Here is a 25,526-nt window from a genome sequence, read left to right as displayed (position 1 = left end):
TGATTTATAGTCAGGGCTGCACATAAGTGGTTCGCTGTCAAAATAAAAGTATTCCCGGAAATTAATAGAATACGCACTTCTTCTGCGGTGGAGGAACGCCAAAGTAATTGCTTACGGAGCTTGCTTCTTCGACATCTTTAGAGTTCTGAACAAATGTCTGTCCTCCTCCAGAACATCTAATGTACGCAAACGAGCGCTCCAACTTCTTATCTGGTGCACGTCTTTTATTTTGACAGCAAATGCGCACCTGAGGACCATTTTTGTACAGCCCTATTTATAGTTTCCTGTGCATTTCAAACATTGTCCTTTATGATTTTTTTTTTAAATACCTAAAGTAACATGGCTGCTATGAGGCCAGCTAGGATCCCTGTGGACCTTGCCCTATAAATGATCCCGGACGGATGGGATGAAGAGCCCATCGGAGGCACTGACTCAGAATCTGACATCTCAGATATAGAGGACCCAGACTACTGTCCCCCCCGCTGGACAAGGCCAGTCAGATACAGAGGAGTCCTCTGATGAGTCCTCTGAAGAGGAAATGAATATTTAGTCTAACAGAATGAGCCCCTCTTACTGCTCTAGCCACAATATTCTGAATTAGTCGGCCAGGGCTTGCACCTGGGTTTAGTACTGTCTCCCCAATAGATGCATGGAAGATGTTCATGTCTGATAATTTAATAAAAGAGGTGCTGTCATACACAAACATGGAGGCACAAAGAGTAGTCACAGACAGGGGAAAAGAGTGGAAAAATATAATCAAACATAAGCTCCTGGCCTTCATTTGATTGACCATTCTCGCAGGAAGTGAGAAGAACTGGGATGTACCAGTCAGTGTGTTTTTTGGGAGTCCTCTATAACCCATTGTACAAGGCCACTATGTCAATTCAAAGATTTAAAGATATTTGCCGTTTCTTGCACTTTGATGACAAGAGGACCAGAGCCTACCGACTGAAAACAAACCACATGGCAGCTTTCTGCTACATATGGGGCCTGTTGCTGGTCAACTGCAGGCAGAAATTCATCCTTAGTGATTGTGTTACAGTGGATGAACAACTTGTGCCTTTCAGAAGGAAGACCCAGCTTCTGCAGTATATGCAGAGCAAGCATACAAAAGTGATACAAAAACTGCAATTTCTTAAAATTAATGAAAAAACTAATAAAAATGCAAAGGGCCTCATGTCACAAACATGTTTTATGAGGAATACCTCAAATATGAAAATATAACAACTCTTTTTTTTAAAGATTTTGAAGAATAACAACCGAGTTTATAGCAAAATGCATTGTTTCTATTTGGGGTCATTTTTGACCCCACTCGTGGAAGAGTGTAGGTATTGGTAGGTTGTGCATCCAAGGGTTAAATTGGTGGCCTTTTAAATTTCTGACCACAGAAAAAACTGCTAAAGTTTGTCTGCAGTCCCTGTAATATTAGACCAATAGTCCCCAACCATTTTTTGCGCCACGGACCGGTTTATGTCCAACAATATTTTCATGGACCGGTCTTTAAGGTGTCGTGGATAAATACAACAAAATAAAACGAGCACCGCTACCCCAAAAAAAAAAAAAGAGATTTATTAATAACACACAGGGAAACTGAGTTAACAATAAAAACCAATAAAAACCCTGAAAACCATAAATTTGACACCCAAGCCTCCAGTCTCACGGCCCGGTACCAAACAACTCACGGTGTTATGACATGCATAGGTTCTTTCTCTTCAGCACCCTCTGCTGGTCATAATGGGAATACTCACCAGCTTTTATTTTGGTGGGGTTTTTCTGTGTTCCTGTGGGTAGAGGAAACAGGAAGCTGGTCGCTTGTTAGCCTGCAGAATATGTTGTTGCTCTTTAAAACGTTTCTGCCTTGGAGAGTTATTGCTTGTGAGTATTAATGTACCACATGTTTACAAGTTTATTTGGTGCATTTTTATTACATAGATTTGTTTAGAAACCAGTTATTTCATCTGCTATGTTTATCTTTGAGGAAGCTAAACTCGCTAAGTTGTATTGTGATCAATACTGAGTCGCTGTTGATTACACATACTATATAACAGTATAGTTCATATCCTAGAAGTGTGTGTAAAAAGGAAAAGACATCTTGTGACATTTACTTTGTGTTTGTTTTTAGTTTTACGGGAAGAAAAGGATGTCAATCATTGAACTACTGACGAAGTAAAAAGCCTTAAACTTACTGCCGCCTCCAATGTTCATTGAAACCGTTAGCTGTCTGTCAAGTTGGGCAAAGGGACGCACAATAAGGACAGAACACACGGACTGGTACCGGTCCGCAGCCTGGGGGTTGGGGACCGCTGTATTTACATTTCTGCTATGGAATAACAAGAAAAAAAATCTCCAATATGATGTATATGTGCAGTGAGTGAACTCTAATTTATACTTTTTTGGGGGGGGGTTTGTTTGTTTTTTTAAAAGAAAACTATCTGATGAAAGAGCCACAGAAGATATGAAATCATAAGGCATAATTAAGCATGATAAGCTCGAGAAGAGTTTAGCTCCTTGCTTAATTTTGATGGAAGTGTATAAAGTCATTCACACAGCTACGTGTTTACCTATATCAGTCCATTATCTCATTCAGAAGATGTACCATGACCACACACACACACACACAGACAGACTAGTTTTGAGTGCGTATTGCTTCCCATGTTGGTTTACACATGCATGGATACGTGAGGTAAACGAGCCAAAACCATGTCCTCAGGACAGACGTGGTTAGCAAGAGAAGCGATGTGTTGAGTGATAAAATCTGCAGATGGGGCCCCGGGCAATTATAGTTCATCAACATGACAACTCAGCTCCCACTCATCATGCCACATTAATACACACACACATACACACATGGAATATTTACTCAGAAACAACATTTCCATAACCAGTCCTGACTAATAGGTCTGAGAGGTTGGCCTTTTAAAAATACACAAGTAGGTCTAATTTTAAAAAAAAGTGGCACGTACACAGAATCTCGGTTCTGTTATCTGTAATGTTCTCAAATTATAGAAGACATAGTTACATGTAATTTAAGTAAGGGTAACTGGTACCAGGTAGATTTTTGCACTTTAACAAATAAATACAAAAAAACATCATTGAAACTCAATGACTTCCATACATTTAACATAAACTTTTATCCTTTCCATAACCAGGTCGGGTTTATACATAAACAACACTAAATATTTACCACAGAACTGTCATATGACTAAATGGTCTCATATTAGAAACAATAACTTAAAAATAATCATGTCATTCTTGCAAATGAATGTTTTGCAATTAAATTTAAGTGACTTGTGGATTTTAAAAAAAAGCTTGTTAATTAACATAAAAACCACTTAAACCTTCAGTTATTAGAAGATGAAGACAGACATTTGGCATTTTTGTCACATTAAATACTAAAACAGGCTAAGAAAGTCCACTTCTTGTTTTTCTGCATTAAAGTATCACAGCAGCACACAGACAAACACTTTGCTGCTTTTCTAAATCAGGCGTCAGGGCCTGCAGCTGGTGTTGTGCCCTGTGCAGGTTAAAAGGGAAAGGTCATCTCTTTTGACCGCTAAATGTACCTTCAACACCTTGTATCGAACAATCACAGCATCAGGCACAGAGCTCAAAGGTCACAGTCCCAGGAGCTTTAGCCCATTGAGTGAGGGGTTGCATCGGCACGGTGAAACTGCGCACGAGCCAATCAAGACACACTCAGCAGCATAGAGTAATTTAATCAAATGTATGTACACCTCATTTTACACACCAGAAAACCTCCATGCTTTTTGTACCCCCAAATGAAATTCAGGGATGATGGATTGAGTGAGGGATTTGTTCACGCCTTTTAGCACTTACACCGATGGCTATAAACAATTTTGATATGGGAAGAAAACCTAACCAACCATCACATGACCACGGATTGGAGTTTGTAAGAAAATTAAAGGAGTGAAGAGTGATGACTGGATCCATAATGCAGTTAAGTTTAAACTATTTAAATTAGGGATTTTGAAACCAGGCTTTACTCGTTACTGTCTATCTTTTATGCTTTCCAATTTCAGTGTAAAGATGGAGGTAATGTATGTGACTACTTATATGTGCTATTCGTTTCTGCTAAACGACTATATAATAACCTTTGAGAATCACAGTCTGGCATCATTTACTTCACGCACAATTTACTATAAACTGTTACCAATATGTCTTACAGTCACCACTGGGTTAACTTCCTCACTCTGGACTCCAGGGAGCAGTTGGTTCCATGAAGTAGGTCCTTCATCTGCCACAGATCGCTTATGGTCATGTTATAGATGGCTAGAGCGGAAAGAACGGATGGAGGGAAGACGGGAGATATCAAAAGGGGGGACAGAGGGGTGGGTCAGGAGGAAAGCGCGATGGGGTGACAGAGGATTGAGACGATGAGGGCAGAGCAGGGTCACGATTCCATGACTGCTGGAGCCCTTCGGATCTGAGAAGCATGGCACACGGCATCACTAATGAAATCCGTGCCTTCACTCGTCTGGCAGCGAAAACCGGGAGGGGCTGGATGAGTCAAAGGAGCTGGAGAGAGAGCGTGATTAAAGTGGAAAGAACACAAGGAAAAACAGGTGTGTGGGGTGGAAATAAGAAAAAGTAATAAAGAGCTGAGGTAGAATGATAAAAGAAAAAAATTAGGAGAGAAAGAATGAATGACGGAGGAAAGAAGATGAGGAAGAAATAGAGGAAGCCTCATCTCCATACACTGTGATAGCAGGCAGATTTGAATTTAGGGCCCGTCGTTCATGGAGCCCCTATAAATAGGGACGAGGAGCAAACACCGAGCAATTTTGTCGCAATTCCAAACACAATGCCTGATTGAGGGCAAATTAAAATGCAAATGCAATACTTCCATTTTTTCCAGATTTCGCCCACGAGATAAGCGAAGGGCCGCTGTTCCTTTCATAAAGTGTAGAGGTGTGTGCGAGTTTGTGTGTCAGTGTGCGTTTATTCACAAACGTGTGTATGTGTTTGTTTGTCAAGTTTGAAATGAGAGGAGACAGGAGGGAGACTGGAGGTGAGGTTGTATAAACAGATTAGATTCAGTATTGTCCTCTCCGAGCTGCATTTCAATCGTCACCGTCTTTTCCTTTCCTTCTGCCCTTGTCCACCAGCAGTTTCAATAGACCTTTAACAAGCTTCACTCGAATTAACAACGTAAAAGAACACAGTCCCATTAGTTTAATAAATCATAAAATAATTAAAAAAACTTGGAACTGTTTATTTGACAAAATGAAAAAAGTCCACTGCTCCTTATACCTAAATATTTGGATTACAGTGAGGATATTAGAGGATTATGAGGCATTTTACAAGCTGGCATAAAACAGCTTTTATGAGCAAAGTGTTTAATGCTTGACAGAGCCTGGTTCACCCCCTTAATTGTTGCAAAGCCATCACTTCACCATATGTATTCGAATCTTTCCAAGTCACGGGGTACAAACATATTCGACTGCTGTGGTCACATGGTCTCACTGAGCAGAAGGTTCGTAGTACAAGCCAAGTGGAGGGCAAATGTTGATGGTAAAGTGCCGCCCAGTAACCAACGGTTACACTGTAGATCGAGGTTGAGCCGTGTACTGTTTACCAGACAGATACAGTAGGGTGTTTTAACCATGCAGAAAGAGGGAAGAAAAAAAATGAGATCAGACCCAATGACAATTTAAAACAGAAAGTGACAGGCAGGCAGGGAGAAAGAAAGAAGAAAGGAAAGGATACAGACTAAACCAAACAGCTTTTGCTTTAAGCTACTCTTTAACTAACTGAGCTGAATTTTTCATCAGCCTCTATTCTCAGGGGGTGGCCGACTAAAAGCAAGCTTTCGCTGCGTCCTCTCACTGCGTACGTGTCCCTGAGTGTGTATGTTTGTAGGACAAGAACGACTGTCAACGCAGTAAGTCACATAAGTCTGTCACATGCGGACTGTGAATGAGGACATGTGATTTTTTTTTTAAACATAGCTTTGCAAACTTCGAGAAAAATGGAATAGAAAAGTGTCAGTTTACAAGGACATGCTAATATATTCACTATTAACTTTGTGCTGTTGGGCACTTTCTAAGCTCTTAGTTATTTTTCCATCCCCAAGGAGGCCTGGTGAGAAATGAAAGGAATGACAGACCAAGGAAAAAAAAGAATTTTAAAAAGGGATTGCAGACAACAAAGAAGAGAGCTGACATCTACGAGAAAGATCAGCGCCGCACTCTAGATAGCGGAATGACTGGAAACGTTGTTTATTCTAATATTACTGCAGGATTGTGTTTAATTATTTTTATATTACTTGTCAATAGCCAGTGCTTACACTTAAACTTACACAGATGAGCTCAGATGAATAAATGTCAATGAAGCACTGATCAGACTGAGTGAGAAGTGAGTTCTCAGCTTGGGAGAAAAAAATACTTCCTAACATCCTGAGACACCTTGTACGTGTAATGTGGCCATTTTTGTCCGCAACTGATCCCGAGACTGATGATCGAAGAAAAGTCCTCTTAGTCATCTTGGCTCGATAAAGGACAGTTTGTTAATTAACCCAAGTCTTGTGTGATGCAGTGTGAGTCAGACGTCTGAGCGATGCCACCACTCTGCTTCATCATCAACATCCCCAAAAGTTGGAAAAAGAAAAAAAGAATTCACATGCTTCAACTGCATGATATTAGAGGAGACCTTTTGTGCTCATTTCAAACTCCATATTTTTTTCATAAAAGTGGGCTCCACTAGAGTGGCTTTGCATGATTCATAGTTCAGTAATCCTTATTTATCTTATTGGGCCTTTGTGCAGCCTGTCACTTTATGAACTGGTGGAAAATGCCCATTTTAACTCTCTCTCCTCTGACTTTAAGCCAACTTTCTTTCCAACTTTCTTCTGAGTGGCTGCCTCTCGCAAGCAGAAGGTTTAAACAGCAGGTGGGTGGGGGTTGCTGTTGTTCACAGCCAGACATTAAGGATATCAACTCTCGCTGGCATCATACATAACCAAGAGTAGGGGGAAAAAAGAACACTGTCTGAAATGATTTTAAACAGCTTTTTGGCTCACAGGGTTCACTGTTAGTATTCACACGAACCACCGTAAGAATATATTACAAGAATCAAGAAAAGTATATTTGATTCATTTGATTAAATACACTAAAAAAAAACATAAATGGAGGCCAAATGTTGCCAAATTAATGATAATAATATTGATTATAATAACTTTTGGCTTCCTGGTGAGTTATCAAATGCTAGTACTGATAGTCTGTGTACAGCACACAGCACAGAAAACAATTACATTTCAGAAAGCGATAACCAATTTTCATACGCATATAAATCTGTACAGTCCGGGCCGATGAACAGGCTACTATTGAATGCTTTAGTGGCATTTAGTGATTTATTTGCAGGCTCCTTCAAATAACCTCCATTACTTTGCCCCCATCCAAAACATAGACACACTCAAGACTTCAGAGGCAGGCAGGTAATTTGCCATTAACTCTAGCCACTCAATCCCTGAAACACTGCCAACTTCAATTGTGTTAGTGAGTTAGATAGACTAAGACAATGTGAAAGAATGCGAGAAAGAAGGAGGGAGAGAGATGGGGGGGGGGGGGTCAATTCAGTAAGCAAGACAAAGTGAGTGAGAAAAAAAGGAGGGAGGAAGGCACTTCCTTTCACTTCCTTTGCCAAAACATCCTTAGGTGCCCTGGAGACAAAATCTTAGTCACCTCAGCTCAGCACCAGTATGACCATCTGACCACTGTAGCATCACTTAATAACAGCCACATATCTGTACTATATGTACATAATCAGGCAGTGTTTTGTGCAAACATTAATTGATCCACATTTAATCCAGTCTGAATAGAGGAGAGGAGGAAAAAGCCACAGTCTAAAACCCACAGTCAACAGAGTTCGCAGAGCAACGTGCTATTGTGTTGTCTTGTGTTTTGTTCAAATGCAAATTCTACTGCAAAAAATTAATCTTACAGGCAGAACAGGAAGTGTTCAGCCTGAAGAATAAGAAGCCCAACCACACATAAACAAGCAAAATGGGAGAAATTGCCTGCATCACTTTTGCACACAGAATAATGCTAAGTAACCCTGTTAAAATTATTTAAATATACCCAATACATGAGCTTCCAGTGCTTACGTCCAGACACGGACCTACTACACAACAGCCACGCACAGCAAATGCATTAAATGTGAGGGCAAACCAATTATTGAAAATAAACCATTTCCTTGCCAAGGTACACTTGCAGACGGATATGGCACCACACACCCTGTCCTCAAGAAATCTTGAATAACCATAGCGAGCTCTTTAGCTAAGCAGGAGGGTATATACTGAATAAACATGTAGCACTTTAAGTGCCTAATTAAAAGAGAAAAGAAAGCTTAAAAATATTATTAAATAACTCATATTCCTATCACATGTAATATTGATACTACCAGTCTAAAATGTGACCAAGCATGTGTGACTTTGTCAGGTTGCTGTCGAGGTGGCAATCTCCAAACCAGATGTTGGACACCATAGGTGAAGGGAACCCTCAAGCTGAAGATAGAGCTCTATCAATCTTTGTTAGCCTGTAGGACCCTGGAGACAGCTGACAGGTTCAATGAGGCCATGGAGCAAGCCTTTTGGGTTGAGATCAGAATGATTTTCACAAACCGTCAGATGACTCAGGAGGGGGAAGCAGCTTCCTACCCAGTCTTAAGAGCTTCAAAAAAAGAAGGCAACTGGACCGCTTTACTTAAAGAAGTCCAGTTGCCTTTTTTAAAGCTCTTACGACTATCGTGGCCTGAATGACTGAGAACCTACACAGACAGCTTTCTACCCACACTGTGTAGGGTGGGGATGGAGTGGTGCTGACCTCGCATGGGGATAAGCCATATCGAATGAGTGTTTGCCCTTCCCCTTGTTCCTCAAGGGTCTGGATGTTGTGGGGCTCTCCCGGTTGGCTCACCTCTGCAACAACACGTGAAACATGGGGACAGTGCCCCTGGGGTGGTGGCAATAATAATATTAACAAACCTTTTTAGAAAAAAGTCAAATAGACTCAAATATAATTCTGTCTGTTTGCTGTCAAAGATTCCTTCCTGCATCTAAACGTACAATATTTATTGTGGTTGGCCAAACAGAAAAACTGTTCTGTTCACAGTTTAATGTGTCTGTGCAGATAACACCAGACTCACTGCTTTCTGCACTGTAAGTGCAGAGTTTCTCGTTTCACTCAATAAGTGGATCCTTGCTACACTCATTTAAGACGTGCTTTACGAGCAAACCAACCAAAGGCAATAACTTTACTCTTAACAATTATATGAACATTTGTCTGCTGTTATCAGATCACTGGCAATGCTACATAAATGATTAGGAGAGTTACATTGGAAGGTATGTTTATGAGACAGATTGCAATAACTGGGCACCCAAAACAGTTAGTCACGCATGCAAAGGTTTGCTCGCTGTAGCATCTCACACCTGATAAAGGAAAGCCCCAGTAAGAAAGTGTGCTTTAGGGTGCAACAATTTAGATTAGCCTTTGAATCCACCTGAAGCACGCAGCTTATACTTGCAACAGTTGCTGAGGTTTATCCCCCCTGTGCCACACAGAAACAAACACACACACACACACACACACACACACACACACCTTCCTTCTCCCCTTTGCTTGTGCAGTTTTCTCTCAGCGGCTTTGGCTGCTACAACTTGATTTGCACATTTTCCTCTATGATATAGCATCTGCAGTCTTACTCTACTAGTTCTTATCCTGGCATCCATCTGTGATGTGAAAAAAGCAGGATTCACCTACTTTACTGAGTCTGTATATTGCTTAGCCTTCTTTTACTATGCCAGTGAGAATATTTGATGCTTCAGGCATGATCATACACTTTATAAGTTCTGAGTGACAAAATTAGAGTACATGAGATCTCACTGCGTCAACATAGTACAGAGAAATAATTCTGCCTGGTGCTCACATTGTTTTGTTGAAGAGAAATGGCTGGCTGGTCTTTGAAATAACCGATTAATAAAATGCCAGCCTCTTTGATTGGCTGGCTGTCTGACAGATAGACAAAGTGCTATTTGCCTCTGACTAACTTGATTATCAGCTGATTTATTTATTTATTTTTTTTGATTGACTGCTGGATGCCTCACTAAATGCAATCCTGGCTAGCAGTATTAGCGGTTGCTTGCTTTCCAGTTTACCTGACTAAATGACTGGTTGTTCAGCCAGCTGGTTAACTGACTAACTGATTGGTTGTTTGGCGTGCTGATTGGCTGGCAGACGAATTGACTTGTAAACAGGAAGGCAACATTTAAAACAGAGGAAGCTGAGAAACAACAGGAGCACACTCCATCCAACCATCCTGCACTGATGACACTCTGATTGCAATCAAACCCAGACAAACAAAAATATTCACGTGAGTGCACACAATGCTACATGTTCAGAAATATACTTAAAGTCAGTATATTAACATGAATGAAGGCATGCACAAAAAGCCTAAGGAAAAAAAAGTGGCATCCTTGGGTGGCATGGTGGTGATTTTTGGATTTTGTATGTGTAAGCCTTCTGCCACAATAAAAAAAATATAGTTATACATAGTTATCTGTCTCTCTATATTGGGCCTATGATGGACTGACACCAGAAGGAACAGCTCCACTCCAGGTGTGTTAATGAATTGGATAAACAATTAAGATATGGATGGAATGGACAGAATCGATATAGTTAATGTGCACCGAGAAAAGGAGCTATGGTGATTATTTATCCTAATGAATTAATACTGGATCTGTCCAGATCAGCTCTGTGCCAAATTTCAGGCCAGGTCATTACCCCCATTATCTTCCTTATCAGCTCTGCAATTAATTTTTACTTAGTCCCTTTTCTTCTTTTCTGCCACTTTTGCCCTTTCTCCAAATTTTCTCAGCATCTCCAGTTCATTTCCTCTTCCCCTTCCTTAGTCACCCCTACAGTAAACTGAGCAGAATAAGTTTCATCCACCCTCCACCCCACCACTTAGCCTATTACTGTCTTTTTCATTCTCCTGTGCACTTTTGATAAACTGAGCTGATCTGGTCCCATGCTGGTATGTTAACCTTCCTTGCCACACACCACATTACATCCTCTGCCACCTACAAAGCTCACTCACGCCCAACCTCAACTGCTGATAAACTGAGAAGAGCAAGTCCCATGCTGGCATGTTAACCTGCCTTGCTCACTCACCTCATTACATCCTTCGCCATCTACACTTCACATACTCGCAATCATTCGCCCTCAACCTGGTCAGTAACACCTTTCATTAGAGATATTCTTCGCCACAGGGGGCTTTCACTTCAAAGACGCCCTGCTTTCCTCTTCTGTGTCTGTGCTGAGGGGGTTCCAATGACAGGGTGCATGGGAGGGAGAAACAGGGTGAAAGGGGTATCATAAAAGTGACTGAGCCGGAGCGGCACGATTTATGTATTTATTCATCACCAAGGAAGCTGCGTATTAAAAGGTCAGGCAATTTTCCAGGTCAGCGCCCAAACCCACACGGTGAGGAAGCAAAGGGATAAAAAGGACAGGAGGAGAGGAGAGACAAGAGAGATAAAGAGAGTCAGAGCGGCTGAGATGGCAAGCCGGTAAAGGTGATATTGGCAGTTGGACATACATCAGTGCGTTCACACTTGAGGATGTTTTTGTGTGTTTATAAGCCAACTTTACCTGAGCACTCTGCATAGAGTGTTTGTTTGTGTGTGCAAGAAAGAGAGTGCATGTATGGCATGTGTATAGATTCACTTCTCTCTGCACACCGGCTGTGGTTAATGAGTTTGAAAGGTCAAACGCCTCTCAGAAAGATTAATGGGGTTTTCTATGCACAGGGTAATGGTTTACGAGGTCCAGCCGGACACATTTCCAACATGACGGCCATTACCACCACAGAACAGAAGAGGAAGGAGGTATCACAGGTAAAGACAAGGACGACATGAAACTGCTGGGCGATCACCGGGTAGAAAATAGCGTGCGTTAGTCATTCTAATCTATATCCTCGGCCATCAAAATGGCAACCATTCCTGTGCATGTGCACACAGCTTGGTAATTTAGATGACATGCATCACTTATTGCAATAGGCAGCAGCACTCATTACAATACTTTTTTTCTTTTCAATTTACAGTTTCAACAGGAATAGTGTTTTTCTTGCATAAGTTTTAAAATATCCTAATTGCTACATATTCTTATCCCAGTCATTTATGAAAACCTCCATCACTTGCTGTGTTTTTGAGCTACTCTATTTAGTCACAATCACCTTTAGATAAAGGTTCGGTGACAGCACAGGTATTTTACAAGACTCAGTAATCGGGTAAGAAGCTGTTGGTTGTAACATTTTAAAATGTCTCTATCCATCTCTGATGTAATCAAATTTACTTTATTTTGAATAGCTAACAATTTTTATTATTCGTTAATCTTGATGTTAAACACTATTCTGTATACATTTCTGGTATTTTAGCATTTTATATGAAGCCTAGATTCTTATTCGTTGTGCAGGAAGGCGTCACATCAGGTGATTTTTCTTTTCTAGCATCACCTGACCTCAAAAATACAAGCAGAGTCAAAGAATTATCTTCAGTAACAAGTCTTTACCCCTGACCTTCACATCACTGAGCCTCACAGATAAACTGTTCTCAGCAACCCTTTTAAAGCACCTTAAAAACCTACACGAGTGTAGGAGAAATTGTGATGTTTTGAAAACATCTTTTTGAAACAGCTTTTTTTCCTTGCTTCCTACACTTGTGTGAGTGCAATCTATTTCATCTTCTACATGTTTGAGAAGGGGTGGGCAACTCCAGGCCTCGAGGGCCGGTGTCCCTGCAGGTTTTAGATGTGTCCTTGAACCAACACAGCTGATTTAAATGGCTAAATTAGCTCCTGAAGTTCTCCAGAGGCCTGGTAACAAACTAATCATGTGATTCAGGTGTGTTGACCCAAGGTGAGATCTAAAACCTGCAGGACACTGGCCCTCGAGGCCTGGAATTGCCCACCCCTGTGTTTGACTATGCATAATCATTGTCGATGAGTTACTGTAGTTTATATCTATATGAAATCAAATATTCCTTGATTATAATAAAGGAAATTTAGGCTGTATTTTACAGGAGTACATAGCATCCACTCATTTATTTCAACACATTTTACTAATCAAAACACAGCCTTGTGCATAGGCCTTGTTAAAAAAGTCTGAAGTGCTACAGTTTGACTCAGCTTAGAACTGCCTGTAACTGCCAAAGCTGTTATATCCCTGCAGTTTTGCACCAATATTACATAGCAGGACATATTGGAAGCAAGCACCACTGTAGAGGGGACAGAAAATCAGAGAAATTTAAGAAGAACAAGCATAATCCAGCATTTAATCATGTAAAAACTACTGAGTGCAGAATGATGTACAAATAAGTCAAAGTGTTTTTGTCCCCTGTCTTATGTGTACAGTCTCATCAGGTCAAACATGGAAAGCATTAAAAGGGAGCTTTCACAGGTCAGTCAGCCTCGACCAGAGGTAGCAACGCACACACTCACACAGCAGAGGAATGACAGAGAGACGGCTGGGTTCACTAGAGGTTTCTAGCATGACATGCGTATGCATGTTTACTGCTGAGAACATTTGTGAACAGCCTGAACAGAGTACAAGCCTCAGTAGGTGTGATTTCTCATGTGTCCCTAAAACATGCACAGCGTGTTGCTATTTAGGTCACATCACTCTTACGTAACATGCGGTGGACGAGTGGATAACATTGCCTCAGCTGCTGCCAGCCTGAAGGTTCCAAAGTATGTTGAAAGGACCTTCAACCCAAAAACAGAATTCTCAGTATTTTTTAATATATTAATATGAAATATTAAACTTGAAATTTTGAGCCCAACTCAGAGAACATCAGCTGTTGAAGCAGGTTTCCCAAAACATCACACTTACAACCAACTTTGATCTTAAGTGGATCGGACCAGTGGAACTCCTCTTTCTGTCGGCGCAAAGAAGTTATATATTTTAATATAGGAAAAGAAGTGCAATTTCAACAGTATATCTCAGCTTTTCTATATGATAAATAAACTGTGTTCCAGAAAATAAAAGAGGTAGAGGTAGAAGGAGTTTAGTTACTCATTTCCCAGACTGTCCTGTAATTATAAAAGAGAAAGATTTTGTTAATTCACAGAAAATGACCTTCCCCCCCACTGTGGATACACTTAAAAACAACCAAATATAATATATAGTAGATAGAAAAAATCCCTGTTTATTCACCATCATTTAATTATTTACCGGTTACTTAACTACTTTGTACGGTGGCCCTGAGAGGCCAAATGGATTGCAACTTAAGAAAACACCAGCAATAAGAAAAATGCTGCAAAAGCACACAAAACACAACGGAAATAGAAAAACGAAAACAGAAATAGGAAAAACAAAAACGGAAATAGTAAAAAAAAAAAAAACAGATTTCCGAACGCACAAGGGAAGTGTTTCTGGGGAGACAATAACCCGACGCACCAGTTGCAGGAACCAAAACATGTTAGGTAAGTGTGTTTTAATCTCATGATTCATATAATACTGATGACGGATTATTAGACTAATAGTCAGGCTAACACACTCACCTCTCATCTTTTGTTTCCTCGCAAAACCTCCACTTCTAATAAGTGTCTCCCAGCGCAATTCATATTTGGGTTCCTACAACTGGTCCGTCGGGTTATTGTCTCCCCAGAAACAATTCCCTTGTGCTTTTGGAAATCAGTTTTTTCCTATTTTGGGTTTTCCTATTTCTGTTTTCGTTTTTCCTATTTCCGTTGTGTTTTGCGTGCTTTTGCAGCGTTTTTCTTATTGCTGGTGTTTTCTTAAGTTGCAGTCCGTTTGCTGGGTCAATTCTGGTACACAGACCATAGGTTTGACACCCCTTAACCTTAAAGGCTTTGTGGAAACTGAATCAGTATTATCTCAGGTAGGCCAAAATTGACCAGACGAATCTTCAGCAAGTTTGCTATCACAAAGCAAAACAAGGTCCAAATTTTAGATTTGTAGCACTAACAGCAGGGTGTACAGTGGGTTGTATGCCCACAACAAATGGTAGAGGTAAGTAAAATTACACAGCATTGATCTTGTCATTTTACTTTTTTTATATGTGGTTGGTGCATGCCTCTGTCTGCATCTATGTGCTTTATACACATTCCAGGAGCTTTATCGCCTCCACGGCAGTGTGATGTGAATGCTGTAAGGCCACAAGCCTCAATTGAGGTTGATGGTCTCTAAGACAACACTTTAAAGGGAGGGCAACACATTTAACCTCAAGTTACAGCTCCTTTCCTAACATTTTCTACCAAAGCATGGTCTCTGATTTAAAAGGAATTGGTGCGACAGAGCATGCATTATCAAAAAGTCACATCTGCAAGTGGGTAACCACAAAAGGTCATTTTTCGCCCAGGGCTGGGTGATATCAAGTTTTAAAAGTATTGCATATAGCACTGCATAAAGCGTGTCTTCAGTAAAACACCTCCAGTGTTTGCAACTTACTTCTCACTGCACTCTTTGACTCATGCACATCTGCCCCTATTATCCCTCTGCATCTTAAGCTTGTTCTCAAAATTCTCCTGAAGCAAGAAGGCATAAAGAGAGCTGGTTCAACAGTGAATAACTCAAAGTTGAAAGCTCTGTTTTAACATTAAATATACACGTGTGTAAAGAGACACTAAGAAACACAGTGACTGCACAATCGAGGCAGCAGTACACAAACAACTCCTTCAACATGTGAAAAAGGAAACTGAAAAATATTATTTACCCAGATGGGTTTTCAAGGGCATGAATTTTGGACTGTCAATACATTTGGCCTGCAGCTCCTAGAAGTCTAGAGATGGAATGAGCAAACTCTTACGAGCTTGAAATACTTGCTTGAAATCCATCTTGTTTTTCATACCAAAGCCTAAATGAGTGGGTGAGTTTGTTTTCACCACTGGTAAAAAAAAAAAAAAAAAAAAAAAAGGAAATGAAATGAAATGAAATGAAATGCTGGGAGTGTGAGGGTGGCAGACTGACTGAGCTCCACCAAGTTGTCAGTTCAATTCCCAACATGCCCACCCACATCAAGTCTCTCGTTAATGTTGTTACTGTTTACTCTCAATGCAAAACACCCTGAGCAGGAAAGTCTGCCAAGAGCACAGTTACAGCTTCTCACAAATACACATCAGTGGCATTTATCAACTTTAGACATCTTAGGACAGAAACGCCTGCCAACAAGTGCTCCTCTAATCCATTAGTATCCCAACAAAAGTGGCAAAAATGAATAATGTGTTCAGAGTATCCATTCTATCAGGTAGTCTTAACTCTGAAAATCTGTGGGTGGAGACGTTTTTAATTTATTTTTTCTTTTACATTTACACTTTTTGCATATAACCTTTGAAAAACCTTTAGAAAACAGGCCCTTGAGATGTTTACATAAGGCTCTGGCATGAAAGCACATGTGAATTCACTGAAGTATGTCTCGTTTTTTCTTCATTTTGGGCTTCAAGATTTTTACTTTGCACTCTTCACATCTTCAGCATTAGAGGATTTCTTTTACTCTGCATACTCATATTTACACACTCTCTATGATGCAATAATATCAGAGAGTTTTAGAAAATTTATGATACTACCACAGTGTCCGTTTTGGTTGAGTGTAACCCACTTTTTCCTCCATGTGTCTAGAATTTACAGATGTTCCCTAAAAAAATGCACATGCTTAAACACAGAGGTTATACATACTGTGATTCCTGTTAAGATAACTATTTCTGTATTTTAATGTTCTTAAATTTTAATGAGTTCAGGTTTTGAAAATATAACCACAGCATTTATAATATTTTTTATTTAATAAAAATGCTAAAGTCCCAATCTTACAAATTTCCTGTTGTGACAAACTGTTTAGGATGCCATCCTCTTCCACTAAGCACTGTTTGGCCAGGTTTGTCATTTAACTCCAATATTTAGTGCGCCTGCATCAGCCAGCATGCAGCCTGTTTCAGTTGCCCCTGCTTTTTGTCTCCTTAATTTAACTTTTTCTTACTTTTTTCTTTGTTCTTTACGTAGTATTTTAGAGTGTTTGTTTGTTTTAATAGCTTTCTTTTGATTACATAATTTCCTTAGGGAGCAATAAAGCATTCTGATTCGGATTAAAACAAAATGCAACATCACAAGATGCTGTCACCTTAAAGAAAGAATGAATAAATATTCAGCTACTGTAGATTCCTAAGCAAACAGTTCACTTTTTCCCCCTGCTCTTTTGCAGAGAATCATCTGCAGCATGTCAACCCCTTTTTACCCACAGCTGGAAATTTCCAGGCAGGGAAGAAGGTAAACCTGTTTCATTTACTGAGAAGAACTACAGTTTAAGTGTTAATAAATACATGAACTGGCTAAGAAAATGACTCTCAGCTCGATGTTTTACAAGATCTAAATGTATATGACACACCGAGTGACAGTCAGATTAGGGTTGAATGGTCAGCTGAAGACCTGAACATTGTAGGGAATTCATATTGTTCACACTTAGTTGGAATATTTCTAGGATGTTTTCTGTCCCCTGTAAAAAAATAAATAAATTAAAAAAAAAAAAAAAAGTGGTATTATGGTGGCATAATATCAAGTTGAAACAAAATAGTCTCTGCTGTCCATGGACAGATAGCACTAACATTCATACTCAGTTTCTGATTTGATAGTTGTTTGCAATGTAGATCAGTTCAAGATCTAGCTCTAAAAATCAGAGGGGATGGAAGTGGGGGTATATTTTTAACCCCATTAAGCATAAAAATAATTTAGCAGAGACAGAAACATGAACACCCACTTTAGCACATTGTATACTGGTGTACTGCTAATACACGCAAAGCAAAAGAAGTAATCAAATGCTACCATTGACAGCTGTTAAACAATTAACTCACCTGGTATTTGTTGCTTGCATTGACACATCCACAAGAACCAGAACAGACATTAAAAAACAACAAGTAGAATTTCAAAGCAGTTTCCTACAGGTTGAATGTTTACTTGCGACTGTGGTTAGCTGCCAACAGTTTACTGATGTGACTGTAAGTCTCACGAGCAGAAGTGCTACAGTTTAGAAAAAAATGTTTTGAATTATCTTTTTCACTATTGACAACAGATGTAAAAGAGACATGGAAAATGTTTGAATTTCACACTGCAGTTACACATACCTGGGTTTCTTGACAAATTAAAAACATTATTTTTGACGGTATGCCCACCGATCTAAGTACAAAAATGCAAGACCATAATGTAACATATAACTGAAACATCACTTAGTCCGTTAGTTGAGGAATGCTCCATTATCACTGTCAACAGAACGGTTTGAATGATATGCTTCCATTTGTGAGTGATGGGTTTCTTTTATTTAATGCAGTAAATTGAAAATCGTTGGGTTTTCAACAGTTTACCAAAAGATTGAAACGTATAAAGAGATCATCTTGGACTTTAGGAAATTGTAAAAGACCTTTTTAAACATTTTAGAATGTTTAAAATCACATATTCAAATTAAGGAAATGACTTGTAGGATTAATATGCTTAAAATAATCATCACTTGCAGCTAGTAACTAACTAATTAACTGTATGAATGTAGCACTGTGTTCAAAATATAAATTATGGTTCTTTCTTAATATAAATGACTATTAAATATGGTGAAAAACTGCAAATAATGCAGAGTTATTATAGAATGGGAAACAGAATAATTGTAATTTTCACTTATTTACTATGTGAAAAGCATAAAAATAACTGCTACAATGGCGCTGAGCTCAAACTAATCTACCCACAGAAATAGGTAGAAATAAAATGATGTAACCATTAACAGGAGCAAAACGTCCGATTTCTCAAGCTGTACACAAATGTAAACGTTAAATATCCTTGCACTGTAGATAAAAGTTTTATGATTCATTTCATACGGTTCAGTTTTATTAGATTTGTATAGCGCCAAATCATACCAACAGTCACCTCGAACACTTTATACTGTAGGGTAAAGACCCTACAATAACAGAGAGAAAACCCCAACAATCACATGACCCCCTATGAGCAAATTACTCAGGACTATAAGGCACTATATAAATGACAGGCAAACAACAGTTTAAGAATTGATTCATAATGTTTTTTAGTCTCTCACTGAGGTCTATTTAATTTCCTGTCTTTGCTGAAATACTTTTGCTGCAGCAACGATTCAATTAACCCACACGCAAATTAATAACATTTCATCTCATTTTAATAGAATTTACAATGTCAACAACAAGTTGGTCAAGCTACATTGCACTTTGATTACGCTCTTTCCAAAACTGCACAGTCCAAGGATGCTTTTCAGTTCTCTTGTAATAACAATCACAGCCAAAGTATGAAAGCCAAAATGGAAAAAAAAAAACAACCCAGACACTTCTCTCACGTAACATGGCTGCAAGCCAATGCGAATAAGTATGTGAACACACATACAGGCTGTGGTATTCATATGCATAGATAACAGCTGAAGGAGAGGTTTCAGCATAGATTAATCAGTTAAATGAGCAATAAATGTGTAGTCCATCTGCACTTCCTTCATCTATCATAGACAGCTGCACAAAGCCCCTTCGTAACTGTCCAATATGGCTGAAACACCTGCTAAAAACCCCCATTGTTCCCTCCTACCTCTAAACACACACAAAGATTGCTCTTTTTCTCTTCCATACACACACTCCCACCCTCTAGTGATAGCTCATTCTTGCGGACCCAGCAGAATAGCCCAGATCCTATAGTAGTCTCTTTACACTACACTGGACCAAAAAAAAAAAAAAGTAGGTGACCCCTACCGGTATCCAATACACATACATTACACATCCGCTCTCTTACACATGTAATTTATCAGCCTTTCAATTCCCGTGGAGTGGGGGGTAAATACGAATCTGGCTGAGCTGCTGAATTGACTTCTTATATTAACTCTTAGTCTGTTTGATCACATGAAACTTACAAGTGTTGTACAACAATGAGTGGTGGCAGCTTACAAGGCCCTCATCTCTAGCTCTCTTCCAACCGCCTTTATTCCCCTCCAATTTTCTTTCTGTCACTCCCTCCTACCTGTGTCCTTAGTCTTGAACTCAAGACACCGCCTCTCCCCTTTCTCTGCTTGTAACACGTAATTTTTGGGATGAGGCTCCACCATCTCCCTCTCCCTCTTTTAATTTCACCACACCTGTGCCTCTACCCTCCCTTCTGCCTCAGCCCTCGTCTCGTCTTTCCAGAAAATGACAGTGTCCCCGAGGCCTTGACAAGAGAGCGCTGCACTGCTACGCCTGCCATCTTCACAAATCACTCTGACCTTTCATACTCACAGAGGTCAGAGTCATCTGATCTAACATGCACAGGTCTAAAGCAGTCCTTGCCAGCCAACGAGATGGTCTAGTGCATCGGTCCAGGGCCGTGGCAGCAGAGCAGAAATAACCTTGCAGTAATCACAGGCAATTAGCTCCAACTGATGCCTGGGAGGGTGGATAGCTACCCCTTTGCCAGTCTGGCAATAGCTGATGATCCCAATATTAGTAAATCAGATTGCTTCTAAGCACTAATTATAAGATTTAGTGATGATATGACATAGGAGTACAGTTTAATAAATATATAGATGAATTAAACTGCTTCCAAGTCAACAGAAGTATCTGTATCTAGATAAAGCTGTTTTTTGGCATTATAAAACGTTATCTATGTAATTGGCAGGCAATGTACACACATTAATCCAAGATTTGCCTGTCCTACTTAAACCAGTGCTTCGGTGTTTTAGCACAACACTTAAAATCAAAGATCTGTGGCCAACATCGGTGCAACAGTGACTGTGATAACACTGGATCTTACACATTCCATAATAATTAATAAATAATTTCAGCATTTCTAAGATTAACTGTCAACATTTTATTTTCAGTATTTCTGTTAAATTGGCTATTTTATTAAGGTTAAAGAATGAGGTGCATATGTTACGGTTTATCTGTTGCTTATGTGTCTAAAATGCTCACAATAATTGCTCTGGGGAAAATAAAAAGCCTCACATTATTTGTGGTAAAGTCAAACTCCAGACCAAACACAATGTAGATTTTTAAAGCGGTGCTGTTGCGGACGAAATAAATGGAAATATGCAGGTTGAAGCAAATTCTTCCTGGGCAATGCAAATAGAGGTGAAGATGTCACTATGCAAGATGAAAAATGCTTTAGCCTGAGCGTTTTTCTCATACCAAAACTTACTGACTTTACTTATGCATGGGCATACAGACACAAACTGGGGTAAATAAAAACATGAAAGAACCACAATTCCGGTTAAGGTCTGGGATCACTGGCTGAGCTGTCCACAAACGCACCTTCTACACAGTCAAAGGGTCAACAGGTACACTGGCACAGAATTCAAGATGTAGTCTTATCTCTGTTTTAATGCTATACCTTTCTAGCATGTAAAAACCCCACTGTTAAAAAAAGTCTAAAGTCTCTGAAGAAATCCATTAGAAATAGTTCAGTTCAGTCTCAGTTCTAAGGATCAGTCACTGCATTATAATGAAACAGGCACTTTGGGTATGTATGGATATTGTGGATCTATCATTAAACATGTTCGATCATAAAAATACTAAAATTGTATCACTAATATTTCAGTTTTACAATGCATTACGGTAAATAATGGTACCTGTAAATATGAAATTAGATATGGCATGCTGGTTTGGGAAGAGTGCCAGTATAATAAGGCTCTAGGTAAACAATAGACTGCTGCATGTCTGCCAAGAGCATAGTGCAGGCAGTTCACAACAGTCATTCTGATGCAGCGAGCAAGTGAACAAAGCTACGGTCCCACAAACAGGATAAACTCACAGGTTACGCTGCAGTTTCTGAGACTCTTCCACCTCACGTTTTCAATCACTCCACTCTTCTCTCACTCTGCCTCTATTGTTCTGTATGAGGGTTGTTCCCTCTCTCAGCTTAGGACAGGATGGATGGATGCAGAGGGAGAAAGGGAGGGAGTGATGGAGGAGAGAGAAAGTAAATGAGATCCCAATGAGATGCCAAGGTGCGTTAGCGGTGAGGTGTGGGGAATGAGAAAAGAGACCTGAAGGGAGGAGGAGTGGCTAGATTGACTGTGTGTAATGCGCTAGAGTACGATGGTGGACACCCGGCTCTGCCTGTCGGAACCCCCTGGTCATATTAGTGTTTGCTAAGTCAGCTAAAGAGGTTGAGCACATGCGCAAGCAGGAAGAAGATGGAGGAAAAAAAGAGGAGCAAAAGAGAGGAGAAATAAGAGGGTCATGTGTGAGAGGACGGGGGGAAACAAAGAAAAACAGGAAGAAAGAAAGTAGAGGGAGCGCTAAAGGAAGGAACAACAACATAAGAATGTAGCTGCACATTAAAGAGGCAGGAAAATGCTGCTGGCACATGAGGGGAAATGAAATAAGAGCACAGAAATACTAAATGATATATAGAACTGGGAATAACAGCTACTGAAGGATTAGAATAGGCACAAGGGCAGACCAAAAAAGGGAATCATCAGGAATGCTAATCAAAGATATATGTATATATATAATGCAATGCATTAGTAGATACAAAATTTCAAATGCCTAAACGCACAAATGCAATTCTCTGTTGAAAAGGCCGTCGTGTGCCTGAGCTTCTTGGTTAGAACTAACAGAATGCATGTAGACAGGTGGGTAAATTGCCTCATTTAATGTGGATATAATGGGGGAAAAAAGTGGAGGGAAAAAAATCTCCCCTGTGTTTTCCCCCCATCTCTCAAATCCTTAGGAACAGCGAGAAGAATTGCTGCCAATACAAGCCTTCAGGAGCACATTGCTTTCACAGCAATTAATCGCTGTCACAACATCAATTAAACAAAAGCTAGCATCCAAATCCGGCTACCCAGCATTCCAGAGAACCAAATCAATCTGGCAATGCTCTAGAGGAAATGTGTGTATGGGTAAATGAAGAGTACAAATGTGGGCATGTGACTTTTCATATGTGAATGAGTCTCTGCATGCGTGCCCACAAAAAGGGGCCTTTAGTACCAAAAAAATGCCACACCATGTACATGCGAACAAGTGTATGTTTCATTAGAAAGCCTGCATGCAGGTGCAACGTGTGCATGCCAAGTGAGTGTGTGCATTTGACCGTGGGCTGCATGTGCGCCAGTTCTGCTCTAATGTGTGTATATGTATAATGTATAATGCATAATGCGTGTCAATGATGTATGGGTGTAAAGTGTGTCAAGTGTGCCAAAAGTAGACTACTTTTCTCAGAGTCAATATTGGTTACTATACACTACAGCTGCATGTTTGTTTGTGGCTTTACAGTGACTTTACACCTGAACCAGCAGCCAGAAATGCATGTCCATTCAGCAGCTTGGGTTAGGCTGAATGATTAAAATCTCAATTTGTCTACAATATCTTGGATAACTTGCTGGTGGTGAAAGTATTTACCTGTGGCAATCAGCCAGGGTGCTGGTAAATCACTGGACCACAGCAGTACCTTCCCAGCTCTCTCACACACCTCAGTGCAGATGCAAACGGGCAATTAAACAAGCCAGCAATCCACATCCTAATCCCACATCAGCATTAAATCTATATATAATCCCCCACTGAATCACACATTGTTCTCCTGCATAACCACTGTTTCATAACTTCATTTAATGCCGCTGAAGAGCCAAAGAGAGGAATTAATGCCGCCGCCTCGCTATTTAAAAATTGATGAAGAAAAATAGAAGGTAAAGTGAGCTGAATGGGGAGATTCATACAGTCAGATAAGCACTGAGTCAACATCTTATAATGCATCCCGTGGTCCGCGTCACAGCTTCAGTGACTGAGTATGAAAAGACAAAGAAACCAGTTGCACAAAGATGCCGCGACGAAAGCCTTCCGTACAAGTCATATCTTTGTGGCAACAGCCCGAGGATTTCTTTTTCATAACGAGGACGGCTGTCTGAACCAAACTCACTTCCTGAATAAATCATAAAGTAAATGTTAAAGCAAGCACTGGCTCTATGTGGGATCACACATCTGTCACAGCGCATAGTCTACACTTTGTGCCTTTACAGCAAAACCTTTAAACTTGTGCACATCACTATTTTTTTGTCAAGTTTACCATCTAAACTCTGTAGCACTGCTGTTAAAGAGTAATCCGTTGTTTTTGTTTGCTTGTTTTGTGACAAACTAATAAACTAAAGTGACGTGTTTGTCTGTGTTAAACTGAAAGATTAAAAAATCTGATCTATTATCCGGACGCTTGAGAGCCGTCGCTTTGAATTCAGCACAAATGCGTTTTCTGTCACACTACAGCTTTTTCAAACGCATCTATCGCTCCATTATCTGGTAATCACCGCCTCTCCATCTATCTCTCTAATGTTTTTCTTTTGTTTTTAATTAAAAGTCCGCCAACATTAATTTGCTCTTATGCACCTGCTTCTCATCACAGGATAAGTGCAAATGTCAAACTATCTTTACGGCGGACATCTGTCTCCTGATTAAGGCTGCCGTAGCCAGTTTGGGAACAACCGATCCGTTAATTTTTTTCACATACCTTCTTCTGCATTGTAGTCTTTCACTTCGTTCAGCAATAATATCCAAAGCACCGAAATCAGCGTTTTACGGAGATCCATGTTTCTCTGGCCAGTTCCGCGGGGCTCTTGTCATCTCTCTCCAGCCTGCGCGCAACGCACCGCAGCAGAGACGCACTCAGTGTTTGAATCGAGCGAATGCCGTCTGGGCAAGTAGTGCGGGATCCGGAGAGCCACGCGGCCTATTTGATATCTCGGGGGAGGGTTCTGAAGGGGAGATTGACATCGAGCGAGCGCAATGAAGTGGGACGCGGAGTAGTGGGTACTGCAGGGTCGACCTATCAAGGAACTGCAACCTGGAATCTTCACGCCAGGTGTTTTCACTATCTAGAGCGAACAGACCCGAATCCGCAGTAGAGCTCCGTTTTCGCTTATGTCGATGTCCTCACAGAAAGTGACGTGAGTAACTTTGCTGAGTAAAGACCAGGGATATTTGGTAGTTATATCATGACGTGTGTTAGAGTTTAATGGGGATTATTTGCTTCTGTTTTCAAAGTATTTGTTCAGTGAGCAGCAATTCTGAGAGTAATGTGCAGGATTGAGGGGACGTCCTGAGTGGGAGGGTAAGGAGTCCTCGCTTAGCTGGTGTTGTTTCATTTGGATAGTGCAGGATTTTTTTAAATAATATATATGTAAATGTAGCAAAGCAAGATTATATATACAACATATACCATATATAATTTAAATCAAGCTAATTTAAATCAACATTGTAAAGGTTCGCGCTTTACTTTTGGTGGCTTTGAAAATACAGAAGTATTGAGCCAGCTTAGGCAAAAAACAACAACTTTAAAGTTGCACAGTGGGTTTTAATCTAATTAACAAAAACAGTTTAAGATATTACAGTCTTTTCCTTTCAATTAACACACTGACTTGAGATCATTTCTGTAATGAAAATCACTATCCTCCCCATGAGGGTTACATTGATTTGGTGCTACTTAAAGTGAGGAGACATGCTCATACCATTCTGCAGCAAGCAAGTAATATTTAGCCTTTTACAAGGTTT

The 25,526-nt window shown here is 40.0% G+C and overlaps 1 protein-coding gene across 1 annotated transcript in view; it reads right to left on the bottom strand.

The window, feature by feature from the left end:
• epha10 (EPH receptor A10) overlaps positions 1-24,742 on the bottom strand; it is a 161,711-nt gene extending 136,969 nt beyond the window's left edge. The window contains exon 1 of the mRNA XM_026156066.2: positions 24,487-24,742. Within this exon, the coding sequence (XP_026011851.1) occupies positions 24,487-24,565 (79 nt within the window). The 5' untranslated portion in view covers positions 24,566-24,742. The remainder of the gene's footprint in view (positions 1-24,486) is intronic.
• Positions 24,743-25,526: the final 784 nt, after the last annotated feature.

The sequence above is a fragment of the Astatotilapia calliptera genome, chromosome 22, assembly GCF_964374335.1.
Source record: "Astatotilapia calliptera chromosome 22, fAstCal68.1, whole genome shotgun sequence".
Taxonomy (NCBI): domain Eukaryota; kingdom Metazoa; phylum Chordata; class Actinopteri; order Cichliformes; family Cichlidae; genus Astatotilapia; species Astatotilapia calliptera.
This window is presented reverse-complemented; position numbering and strand designations above follow the sequence as displayed.